This window comes from Pseudoliparis swirei, chromosome 5, assembly GCF_029220125.1.
Source record: "Pseudoliparis swirei isolate HS2019 ecotype Mariana Trench chromosome 5, NWPU_hadal_v1, whole genome shotgun sequence".
Taxonomy (NCBI): domain Eukaryota; kingdom Metazoa; phylum Chordata; class Actinopteri; order Perciformes; family Liparidae; genus Pseudoliparis; species Pseudoliparis swirei.
The window spans coordinates 3,368,725-3,383,055 of NC_079392.1; the positions used below are offsets into that span (position 1 = coordinate 3,368,725).

Consider the following 14,331-nt stretch of genomic DNA (forward strand, 5'->3'; position numbering starts at 1 on the left):
CAGGAGAACCTCCTGGTCTGATCTCTGTTCTCATGACTCAGGAATTCGAGTCGCTGACAAAATATTTGCTTAAGCTTCTGTCCTCGATGAATATGTGTGAAACTCTCCCCGACACACACACACATGCACACACACACACACATGCACACACACATGCACACACACACACACACACACATGCACACACACATGCACACACACATGCACACACATGCACGTACACACATTGACACACGCACACACGCATATACACGCACACATGCACACGTACACACACACACACAAACAAACGCACGCACACACACACGCACATACACACATTGACACACACACATGCATATACACACACACAAACATACGCGCACACACACATTCAGAGACACACATTGACACACACACAAACGCATATACACACACACATTCACACACACACACACACACACACACACACTTGCACATACACACACATACACACACACACACACACGTGTACAGGCTAACGCCTGCGCAGCAACCCACCAGCACAGGAGCAGCTGCATTGAGTAAACAAGTCGTAACTGAATCGCACACAGAGGTGCATCATGGGAGTAATCACCCCGCGCCGCTTGTGCACTTGTCTAATGATTCAAACGGGGACCGCAGTACAGTACACGCCATCTGTGCTCCGCCTCCTCCGCGCCGTCCAGTACTTTCCACCGGAAGGCCTCAGGTGCTGCCGGAGGAGCCGACTGTCAGAGCGCCGGGTTCTGCTCCTGTCCCCTGAACGTGGCGGCGGCTCCAGAATACCCACAATCCTCCTGGGGTGACAGCCAACCTAGATTTCTTTAACAGTTATTAAAAGAGTCGGCACTCAATGGTAGTAGTATTTTAAAATCCTAAATTGGGGGGGAAATTACTTCTTTAAAAATGTCATAATAATGACCCTATCCATGACACACGCATGAGACACGCATGAGAGGAGATGGGAAGTAAGACCGCACACACACACACACACACACACACACACACACACTGAAAGGCAACTTCACATGCAGGAAACCGCTCGGCTACTGGAGTCAGAGGAGAAAACGACCGAATGAAGCGCGAGAGAGCACAATGTGTGTGTGTGTGTGTGTGTGTGTGAGTGTGAGTGTGTGTGTGTGTGTGAGTGTGTGTGTGTGTGTGTGTGTGTGTGTGTGTGTGTGTGTGTGTGTGTGTGTGTGTGTGTGTGTGAGTGTGTGTGTGTGTGTGTGTGTGTGTGTGTGTGTGTGTGTGTGTGTGTGTGTGTGTGTGTGTGTAGTGTGTGTGTGTGTGTGTGTGTGTGTGTGTGTGGTGTGTGTGTGAGTGTGTGTGTGTGTGTGTGTGTGTGTGTGTGTGTGTGTGTGTGTGTGTGTGTGTGTGTGTGTGAGTGTGTGTGTGTGTGTGTGTGTGTGTGTGTGTGTGTGTGTGTGTGTGTGTGTGTGTGTGTGTGTGTGTGTGTGTGTGTGTGTGTGTGTGTGAGTGTGTGTGTGTGTGTGTGTGTGTGTGTGTGTGTGTGTGTGTGTGTGTGTGTGTGTGTGTGTGTGTGTGTGTGAGTCCTGACCTGGGAGCGTGGCCGTGGTTGGCGGCGTGGAATTTCCTGATGACTTCCTCACTGAAGTCAAAGTGAACCCTTGCTCTGGCGCAGGGTGAACGCCGGTACATCGCACACACACACACACGCACACACACACTCATGCACACACTACGTGGCACATACCATCACATATGCAGCCACACACACACACACATGCACTAAATCATGTCCACACACTGACCCGTACTTCAGTGATGACCACACACACACACACACACACACACCACGCACACACACCTCTCATACACACAGCTTCAAATAGATGAAATTAATCTACCAAAAAACAAGCATCCTCACACACACACACACACACACACAAAGTCCATGAAAAAAGTTACTCAGCAGGTTGTGCATCGGCCTCCTCGGCTCAGGTAGAAGCAGCAGACAGGTATCCAAACAGCTCCTTCACACACACTCGTCCTCCAGTCACACACACACAAGCAGCAGTGTGTGTGTGTGTGTGTGTGTGTGTGTGTTCATACGTCACCGAGCTGCTCCTGCCCTCTTTCACACCCTCCACCCTCTCGGCGCTCTCATTGCGGACTCCTCGCTACGTCACATGCTATACTTCCTCCCCGTGGTGTGTGTGTGTGTAGTGTAGCACGTGTGTGTGTGCGTGTGTAGTGTGTGGAGATCTGGGCCCAGCAGAGCACAGAGGAACAGTAAAGTCCTGGAGTGGAGTTACTGGAGTGGAGTTCATCCAACACACACAGCCCAGAGAGCTGCTCAGTGTGTATGGAACACGTAAATAAACACACACACACACACACACACATGCATACATACACACACATACGCACACACACATGCATACATACACACATATACGCACACACACATGCATACACACACACAAATACACACACATGCATACACACATGCATACACACGCACACACACACATGCATACACACGCACACACATAAAAACACATGTACACACACATACACACACACACAAACACACACACACACACATCCACACACACACACATACACATATCCACACACACATGCACACATACACGCATATACATGCACACACATAAACACACACACAGGTACACACACAGATGTACACTTGCTGTATTGTACAAACTATGATGATTTAAGATATAATAAAAAATAAAAGCAATACAGAAATATCAGAATTAGGAACAAAATATTCGGTTTCACTGAATTTGAAGTTTTGTCGTAATGTGTTAAAATACTAATTACATACTCACAACATGTATACAATAACACGTTTTGGAATACATAATAAAGCAATTGTTTGTGGTTTAAATCAACAAAAGGCCTTGTTTAGATCTATAAGAGAAAACATATTTAATTATTGATATGAATGTATTTTAATTATATATTGGCATAATTATGTTGTTTTCTTTGATTGAAGTTCAATTTAAAATCTCTCATTTTCTATTTGAGTTATTATTATATTATATTATTATATATATATAATTATATATATATTATATATATATATATTATTATATATATATATATTTAGATATATTATATTATATTATTATTATATATTATTATTATCTGTTTATTATACGAACATTATTTGGTATATTTAGATTACGTACTTTTGATGCACTTATACAACAAACTTAAGAGATATTATTATTATATTTATTTTTTAACGAGCAGTTCAAGTTCTTATCACATTTTCAGACATCTGAGTGTTTTGCGGTCGCGCCAAAAATATTATTTCTCCTCCAAATAGTCGTGACCTATTTCCTTATCATCGTCCTCTGAGCCTCGCGGCCTCCATTAAGGGCTTCTGATGGTTTTCCCAGGACTGGACATTTGATCCCTGAACTGACAGAAGAAACACAACCTGCTGATGAAATGTTCCCACAACTCCGTAAACAGTGAAGCGGAGGGAGGAGGAGGAGGAGGAGGAGGAGGAGGAGGAGAAAGAAGATTTAGAAAGAGCTCCTGCTTTTTATTTATTGGGAGATTATTGAGAACAGAAATGACATGTGACCCACGTAGTGAACCAGATGTTTAATGGGAGGAGCTACAGAGGCTCAAAGTGAATAAGCACCACGTTCTCACACTGCAGCTCCACAGTAAACACAGAGATTAGAAAAGAGGAGAGGAGGAGGAGGAGCAGGAGGAGGAGGAGCAGGAGGAAGAAGAGGAAGAGGCTACAGACACATGACATTCCTCCTTTAATGTGCTCCAGAGGGATAACCAACGAAGAAGAAGAAGAAAGAGGAGGAGGAGGAGGAAGAAGAAGAGGAAGAGGAGGAAGAAGAAGAGGAGGAGGAGGAGGAAGATATAGAAAGAGCTCCTCTGTAAGCAGAAGAAGAAGAATCAGAAGAAGAAGAAGGAGGAGGAGAAAGAAGAAGAGGAAGAGGAGGAGGAGGAAGAAGAAGAAGAGGAGGAGGAGGCGGAGGAGGAGGAGGAGGAATAAGATATAGAAAGAGCTCCTCTGTAAACAGAAGAAGAAGAAGAAGAAATAGTCAACAACATGTTTATGTGGCTCATTTAATAGATTCTAAATAATGGCTTTATCATAAATACAAACATTTATAACATGACAGATACGACCACGTGGAGGAGAAGTGTGTTATTTAAAAACCACAGGCCGCCTGTACTTCCTGTTATGAACACCAGAGGGCGCACTTTTACCCCACAGAAATGAAAACTCGTCATTTCAGGCCTGCTGCCACCAGATGGCGACATATCTCTGTCATACGACCTCCAGTTTAAAGCACCACATGACGTCACATGTACAGGATGCTGTGAAGCCAGAAGAGGATATACAGGACTGTCTCAGAAAATTAGAATATTGTGATGAAGTTCTTTATTTTCTGTAATGCAATTCAAAAAACAAAAATGTCATGCATTCTGGATTCATTACAAATCAACTGAAATATTGCAAGCCTTTTATTCTTTTAATATTGCTGATTATGGCTTACAGCTTAAGAAAACTCAAATATCCTATCTCTAAATATTAGAATATCATGAAAAAGTATACTAGTAGGGTATTAAACAAATCACTTGAATTGTCTAATTAACTCGAAACACCTGCAAGGGTTTCCTGAGCCTTGACAAACACTCAGCTGTTATAAATCTTTTTTTTTACTTGGTCTGAGGAAATATTAAAATTTTATGAGATAGGATTTTAGAGTTTTCTTAAGCTGTAAACCATAATCAGCAATATTAAAAGAATAAAAGGCTTGCAATATTTCAGTTGATTTGTAATGAATCCAGAATGCATGACATTTTTGTTTTTTTAATTGCATTACAGAAAATAAAGAACTTTATCACAATATTCTAATTTTCTGAGACAGTCCTGTATATACATCTATATATACCCATTATATATAGGTATATATCATATATATATACCTATATATAATGTATATCTTTATATTAAATATATATATATTATATATATATACCTATACCCATTATATATAGGTATATATAATATATATAAATATACCTATAAACACCCATATACAGGACTGTCTCAGAAAATTAGAATATTGTGATAAAGTTCTTTATTTTCTGTAATGCAATAAATAAATAAAAATGTCATGCATTCTGGATTCATTACAAATCAACTGAAATATTGCAAGCCTTTTATTCTTTTAATATAGCTGATTATGGCTTACAGCTTAAGAAAACTCTAAAATCCTATCTCATAAAATTTTAATATTTCCTCAGACCAAGTTAAAAAAAAGATTTATAACAGCTGAGTGTTTGTCAAGGCTCAGGAAACCCTTGCAGGTGTTTCGAGTTAATTAGACAATTCAAGTGATTTGTTTAATACCTACTAGTATACTTTTTCATGATATTCTAATATTTAGAGATAGGATATTTTAGTTTTCTTAAGCTGTAAGCCATAATCAGCAATATTAAAAGAATAAAAGGCTTGCAATATTTCAGTTGATTTGTAATGAATCCAGAATGCATGACATTTTTGTTTTTTTAATTGCATTACAGAAAATAAAGAACTTCATCACAATATTCTAATTTTCTGAGACAGTCCTGTATATATGTTTATATAATATATATATATACATCTATATATACCCATTATATATAGGTATATATAATATATATATATATTCCTATATATAATGTATATCTTTATATTAAATATATATATAATATATATATACAGGACTGTCTCAGAAAATTAGAATATTGTGATGAAGTTCTTTATTTTCTGTAATGCAATTAAAAAAACAAAAATGTCATGCATTCTGGATTCATTACAAATCAACTGAAATATTGCAAGCCTTTTATTCTTTTAATATTGCTGATTATGGCTTACAGCTTAAGAAAACTCTAAAATCCTATCTCATAAAATTTTAATATTTCCTCAGACCAAGTAAAAAAAAAGATTTATAACAGCTGAGTGTTTGTCAAGGCTCAGGAAACCCTTGCAGGTGTTTCGAGTTAATTAGACAATTCAAGTGATTTGTTTAATACCCTACTAGTATACTTTTTCATGATATTCTAATATTTAGAGATAGGATATTTGAGTTTTCTTAAGCTGTAAGCCATAATCAGCAATATTAAAAGAATAAAAGGCTTGCAATATTTCAGTTGATTTGTAATGAATCCAGAATGCATGACATTTTTGTTTTTTTAATTGCATTGCAGAAAATAAAGAACTTCATCACAATATTCTAATTTTCTGAGACAGTCCTGTATATACCTATATATACCCATTATATATAGGTATATATAATATATATAAATATACCTATAAACACCCATATATATGTATATATAATATATATATACTGTATATATATATAAATATATATATAGGTATATATATCTATTATATATATTTTGTAATCATTTATCTGATTGTAAAACAATATTTTGGGGTAAATCATGGATGCCTGTAACTTCAGTTCAAAAACTAACAAAAATATGCATGTATTTATATGTGTATATATATATATATATAATATATATATAATTTTTCTTTTTACCCGCAGCTTTCAGCGGGCGAAGAGAGAACCATATTAAACATTGATCAGACATCCATCTGACAGCCTGTCACGCTGTCGCCGCTCCGGCTTTATGATTTAAATCGATATCACGCTGCAGACGAGACGACCCCCAAAAAAACAAAAAGACAAACTTTAGCGAGACGATCCACCGGGGAAAAAAAGAGACTGTGAATGTAATCTGGGATTTATTTGACAGAACCTGACATCACATCTTTCTCTGCCAAGCAAATTACAAGAAATCAAGATCAAACGGCTGGAACCCCGAGAGCAAAAAAAAAAAATTCACCGGAGAGCGTCTGATTGGACGAAGGGAACCAGAAGACTCATGTAGGAATCTAAATATTCATGCACACTGAACAGTGGTTTTGCAGTGAGGTGAAGCTTCTATGACGTATGAATGTGAACCAGCGTGATTATTATCCTGTGATCGTCTGCATGTCTGCAGATGACTGACCTTGTGAGGTCAGAGGTCACGATCCACCATAAATACTGATACATGCTGCTCCTCCTTCCACGTTGGTGTTTTACATGTTATCACTTACATTAATTTAGTTATTGTTGAGAATCCAAACAAATCCACACCACCGCTGGACACATGGTATCTATATATTATATATATAATATATTCTATATATATTATATATACCAGCACCTTTCTTGTTCTTGTACATGTTACCGCCTTCTGTACAGTGTTTTCTTTTATATTTTTTCTTTTTTTCTTATTATAACAATGAGAAGGAGGAGGAGGAAGAGGAGGAAGAAGAAGGAGGAGGGAGGAGGAGGAAGAGGAGGACAATAAGAAGAAGGAGGAGGAAGTAGAAGAAAAAAAGAAGGAGGAGGAAGAAGAGGAAGAAGAATAAGAAGAAGGAAGAGGAGTATAAGGAGGACAAGAAGAAGGAGGAGGAAGAAGAGGAGGAGGAAGAAGGAGGACAACATCACTCCCAAAGTTTTAATAAGTGTTTGTTTCTCAACTAACAATAACTTACTTGATGTGATTCATAGAAGATGGAAGTGTAAGATGTTTTTACTACTGAGGAAGCATCCGTCCCACAGAAGCTGCATCCTGGAGCCGCTCTGGATCGTCTCAGGACAGTTGCAGAAATACTTTGAGATAATGTGCAAAAATATGCAAAAACTTTCTCTCTGCATGAAAAAAAAATTAGAAGTTGTTGGCAGCTCCGACCGGCCAAAGAAAAATGCCCTCGATGTTTATTACGGTCTCTTCCCAGGTCGTGCAGGTCAATAAAAAACAAAAAAACTCTCTAAAGCCTTCCAATTAAAGGGCCAGTAACTAAATACCAAGTCAAAAATACTTCAATCAGAGAAAAATAAACAGAAAAATATGAATCTTCCTTTATGAAAAGACTTGTAATCCTCAATCAGTTCTCCTGGAGCTTCACGTCTCCCCCGGTCCCTGAACCTGCCGCAAGTGATGCGGTTCCCCTTCCTGGTCTAGTCTAGACCACGCACACGGGTCACATTTCATGGCGGTGACCTTTGGTCCTCCGAGTAACAAAGGAACATATTTGCATCGTCCACAACGTCTCGCTCATTAAAAAAAAAAATCCTATTTTGGGGATTTAATATAATAAAGATTTTTTTATTTTTTATTCCTGAGGATTTCTACCGACCCCGGAGATTACCAACCACTTGAATCTAATCTGGAACAACGCGGAGGAGTCGATAGCGTAATTAAACTGCAGACATCATACATTTTTTAAATAGTGGCGAGCGTATTAATTAAAGTTAAACACGAGTCGTGTTCTTTTCATTCAGAGAACGGCGCTCACACAGGGCGCTGTTGTTGTTGCTTTCCCTCCGCGCGTTACCTCCTCCACGCCGTCCACCTGGACGGGCCGGTTGTACCGACGCGGGGTCCGATTACGGCGGGCGGCACGAGCCGATTAGGACCACGGTGAAACCACCGAGACACACAATCCACCCGGAGAGCTGCGCCGCGCTTCAGAAAGACGACCCCGGCTCGACACTTGAGACCCGCGTGACTCAAATATCAAACGGCATTCAGAAAAACTGCCGATGAATTCAAAATCTTTTTTTTTTTTTTACGCCGGTGCCCACTTTACCACTTTACTCGTGCATTCAAAGAGCCTCTATGTGTGAAAACCGCCTAGCATCAAGTGGACTGGAAAGCACTTGACTCGAGGCTCCGTGTGGTCGGCCATTGTTTGCTCTAAAGCGGTACTTTCCCTGCATGGATGGTGGCTCAGGAAACTATTATTACCTTCGCATTGAAAATGCCGGAAGGTTATGTTTTGATCGCCGTGTATTTATTTATTTATTTATTTATTTGTATGCGTGTTATTCGCAAAACTCAAAAAGTATTGAACCGAATCGCATGAAATTTGGTGGGATGATTGTTTATTATCCGGGGACCAGTTGATGAGATTTTGGGATCGATCGGGTCAAAGGTCAAAGGTCATGAACAGGTCAAAATCTTTCGCAGAACTCAAAAAGTATTGAACCGAATCGCATGAAATTTAGTGGGATGATTGTTTATTATCCGGGGACCAGTTGACTAGATTTTGGGATCGATCGGGTCAAAGGTCAAGGTCAAAGGTCATGAACAGGTCAAAATGTTCTTGAATCGCATGAAATTTGGTGGGATGATTGGTTATTATCCGGGGACCATTTGATTAGATTTTGGGATCAATCGGGTCAAAGGTCAAGGTCAAGGTCATGGAAAGGTCAAACTCTTTTTTTTACCATAGCACGATACATTTGTGTCCAATTGGCATGCAACTAATGCCAAAATGTTCATAATTCAATGACCAATCTTGTGATATGCGAAGGTATGCGCTCTACCGAGTGCCCGTTCTAGTTTGGAATAATGTATATAGAGTTAGAAGGGAAATCGTTAGAGAATAATTCTGATAATAATAATAATAATATTATATAAATTGTACTCAAAGGAAAAGCTTTAATAATAATAATAATAAATACTGTATATAATAATATTATATACAGTATATAATAATACATTTTTTATTATTATTATATACAATTAGCAGGAAAAGCTTTTTGTTTGAGTACGATTTATAGAATAATAATAATATTATAATATTCTCTCTAAAATAATATTATTATTTAGATTTATCTAAAAAAAAGAAGAAATAACAACATATGACTAAAATACCTGTTATCTCTCCTGGTAGCTCTCCTGGTAGCTCACGGATTTCTATGTGGAGTACACCTGAGACTATTGGACTTATACTGGATATAATAATGTATTTCTCTCTTTCTCTAGTTCAGCTGACTCACACACACACAGACACACACAGACAGACACACACACACACACACACACACCAACACTGTGAGTCTCAAAGCCAGGCGACAACTGATCCGGAAGCGCAGGCAAAGACAGAAAATATATGACTCATCCTGAATATTCTACTACCAGTGTTCAGACTTAAAATACCCCGAGCTGGAAGATATTCTTCAAAAACACACGAACGTGAGAGAGAGAGAGAGAGAGAGAGACAAAAGGGCTGAAGTGAGAGACATTTCCATGGCAACCATATTCATAAGCCTGACTCCACCAATGAGCTGTGACCCCATAGTAAGCCATTCATAATACACCCGAGGCCACAGTGGTGTTCACTAATAGTAATAGTTTATAGTAATAGTATAAATATATAGAGACACATGATATTTAAAGATATGAGTCAGTCACGTATATATATATATATATATATATACGTGTGTGTGTGTGTGATTGATACACTTTAAAAATACTGTGTGTATGTATATGTATGTATATACATACACACATGTATATATACATACACACAAATGTATATACATTTAAATATATATATATATATATATATTATAAAGTATATATGTATATATACTGTATGCATATATACTCATATATTATGCAGTATATATTTATATATACTGCATAATATAGTATGTATATTTATACTATGTATAATATAGTATATATATTTACATATTATATATGTATACATAAATATAAACAGTATATTTAAAGTGTGTCAATCACAAACATATTTATATATATTATATATATATGTATACACCTTTTATATTTATATATATATACATATTTATATGTATTTGTGTGACTAATAAACATCTTTAAATGAATATATATAAACCCAAAGCAGCTGGATTACTTCCATGTGTGAGTGTCACATGTAGAGCTGTGAACATGTAGAGCTGTGAACATGTAGAGCTGTGAACATGTAGAGCTGTGGACATGATCACATGTAGAGCTGTGGACATGTAGAGCTTTGAACATGTAGAGCTGTGAACATGATCACATGTAGAGCTGTGAACATGTAGAGCTGTGGACATGATCACATGTAGAGCTGTGAACATGATCACATGTAGAGCTGTGAACATGATCACATGTAGAGCTGTGGACATGATCACATGTAGAGCTGTGAACATGTAGAGCTGTGAACATGATCACATGTAGAGCTGTGAACATGTAGAGCTGTGGACATGATCACATGTAGAGCTGTGAACATGTAGATCTGTGGACATGTAGAGCTGTGAACATGTAGAGCTGTGGACATGATCACATGTAGAGCTGTGAACATGCAGAGCTGTGAACATGTAGAGCTGTGAACATGTAGAGCTGTGAACATGCAGAGCTGTGAACATGTAGAGCTGTGAACATGTAGAGCTGTGAACACGTAGAGCTGTGAACACGTAGAGCTGTGAACATGTAGAGCTGTGGACATGCAGAGCTGTGAACATGTAGAGCTGTGGACATGTAGAGCTGTGAACATGTAGAGCTGTGAACATGTAGAGCTGTGAACATGTAGAGCTGTGAACATGTAGAGCTGTGAACATGTAGAGCTGTGAACATGATCACATGTAGAGCTGTGGACATGTAGAGCTGTGAACATGATCACATGTAGAGCTGTGGACATGTAGAGCTGTGAACATGTAGAGCTGTGAACATGTAGAGCTGTGAACATGTAGAGCTGTGAACATGTAGAGCTGTGAACATGTAGAGCTGTGGACATGTAGAGCTGTGAACATGTAGAGCTGTGAACATGTAGAGCTGTGAACATGCAGAGCTGAGAACATGTAGAGCTGTGAACATGTAGAGCTGTGAACATGTAGAGCTGTGAACATGATCACATGTAGAGCTGTGGACATGTAGAGCTGTGAACATGTAGAGCTGTGGACATGTAGAGCTGTGGACATGTAGAGCTGTGGACATGTAGAGCTGTGAACATGTAGAGCTGTGGACATGTAGAGCTGTGAACATGTAGAGCTGTGGACATGTAGAGCTGTGAACATGTAGAGCTGTGAACATGTAGAGCTGTGGACATGTAGAGCTGTGAACATGTAGAGCTGTGGACATGTAGAGCTGTGAACATGTAGAGCTGTGGACATGTAGAGCTGTGAACATGTAGAGCTGTGAACATGAATGACTCACCTTGAGCAGAGCAGGTAGACGTGCAGCTGAGGATAATGGTGTGTTCACACCGTGAGGCTTTAACACCTCTCACTCTCTGCATGCTAATGCTTTTTGATTTATTCTGCATCAAGCCACACGGGGACAATACAATCCCATCAAAGACACAGATCTAAGGAATCCTCAATTCACCACCAGCAGGTGATGTAAAGGAGGTCAGGACTCTGGGGCCCAATCAAATGGCAGTATTCATCGAATAAATTAACATAGTCTGTATGTATTTGTGTATTTATGTTGCATGTACATATCTACTATGATATTGTATCTGTGTATTGACTGTTATAGTATAATATAATCTTCGTGTTGTAGCAATTGATGCTAATGGCGATTAGCATTTCGTCATTAACATCCATGTTAAAATGAGCTTCGACGCTAACGAGTCAGGGGAGTCCTGTTAATGGATACGAGTCATTTCTGGCATGACGGATTTAATGTTAAATCATAGTTTTATATTTATGTATTTGTACAGTTTCACAGACATAAAACACACACACAACAGACATAAAACACACAACAGACATAAAACACACACACAACAGACATAAAACACACACACACACGAATGACATAAAACACACACACACAATGGACATAAAACACACACACAACAGACATAAAACACACACACAACAGACATAAAACACACACACATACATTACAAAACACACAAACAACAGACATAAAACACACACACACACACACACATGACATAAAACACACACAAATGACATAAAACACACATAAAACACACACATACGACATAAAACACAAACAACAGACATAAAACACACAAACACAAATGACATAAAACACACACAAATGACATAAAACACACACAAATGACATAAAACACACACACATGACATAAAACACACACACACACAACAGACATAAAACACACACACACAAATGACATAAAACACACACACATGACATAAAACACACACACATGACATAAAAACACACACACAACATACATAAAACACACACACACAAAGGCCACCAATGACATCACCATGACTTGATTACATGCACAATGTAAGTATCACCAGGGCTCCGTCTGGGCTGCCTCACCTAGTGTGTGTGTGTGTGTGTGTGTGTGTGTGTGTGTGTTAGCGCGTGACAACGTGACGCACAAGAGTAACCAGCAAACATCGCTGCCCGGTTGCCATGGACAACGGTCCTCACAAATCCGAGCTCCCAAGAGCTTTCTCTGTCTCTCTTTTTCTTCAAGTCGTTTATTTTTTGCCTCCTTTTTTTCTCTCTTCTGTCGCCTTCACTCTTTTTTATTTTTGGCTTCTATTTTCCAGCCTTCTGGTCAACTGTGTTTATCCACAATTAAACATTCTTTCACATCCTCCATGATGCCATGCTATACATCTCTTTTTTTATTGTGCTGACCTCTCCTCTTTCCGTGGGTCTATTTTCCATGTTCTCTTTCTTTTCCAGCCTTCGTGGTCAGCGGTGTTTACGTAAACATTGTTTCACCTCCTCCGTCACGCTCTGATATATTAGTGTTAATTTATGCATCTGTGTCTGTCTTTGTCTGAGCAGCGCTTCCAACCAGGGACTTTGGGCTATTTTCTGATCTTGTCCGTCTCCCACAAACAACAACAACAGCCAAACGGGCCACTTGGGAAATCTCTTCCTCTTCCTCCTCCTCCTCCTCCTCTCGAGATCTTTCCTCTGAGCTGGTTTTAAAAATATGTTGTATTCTGTCTGAATTAAAGAGAAGATCAGGCACTTCTTGGCTTGTATACTTTAATTCTGGGCCATTTTTCACATTATCTGATCAGAAGACACATTGTCATTGAAGGCGTAAAAAGCAATAGATTTGTTCTTCTTGAATGTGTCCCTCCTCTCTCACCATAGTTTGTTCCTTTTGTTTATCGTTCTACTGAGAAGACGTTTCCACTGTACTGCTTAAACAACTTTGAAGGTATAAGTCTGTATTTATTTGTGTATTTATGTTGCATGTACATATCTACTATGATATTGTATGTGTATTGACTGTTATAGTATAATATAATCTTCGTGTTGTAGCAATTGACGCTAATGGCGATTAGCATTTCGTCATTAACATCCATGTTAAAATTAGCTTAGACGCTAACTAGTCACAAAAAGTAAAAAAACACTCACTGAAGTGACTTCAGCCGATACGCTTATTGTCTGTATACAATCAGGAAGAAATGTCATCCAGCTACATTGACTCTCCTCAAGGTCGTCAGTTCCCCGATGGCGACTGAGAGAAGAGGGCGACAG

At 38.8% G+C, this 14,331-nt stretch overlaps 1 protein-coding gene across 3 annotated transcripts in view; it reads right to left on the reverse strand.

Moving 5' to 3' along the window:
• Positions 1–14,331, reverse strand: part of pde4ba (phosphodiesterase 4B, cAMP-specific a) — a 111,523-nt gene that overhangs the window by 62,002 nt on the left and 35,190 nt on the right. The window contains exon 1 of one of the 3 annotated variants that reach the window (XM_056413831.1): positions 1,562–1,698. The exons of the other annotated variants lie outside the window; for them this stretch is intronic. Coding sequence (XP_056269806.1) covers positions 1,562–1,695 — 134 coding nt within the window. The 5' untranslated portion in view covers positions 1,696–1,698. Of the gene's footprint in view, positions 1–1,561; positions 1,699–14,331 lie in introns of those variants that run through there. 3 annotated transcript variants of the gene reach the window in all.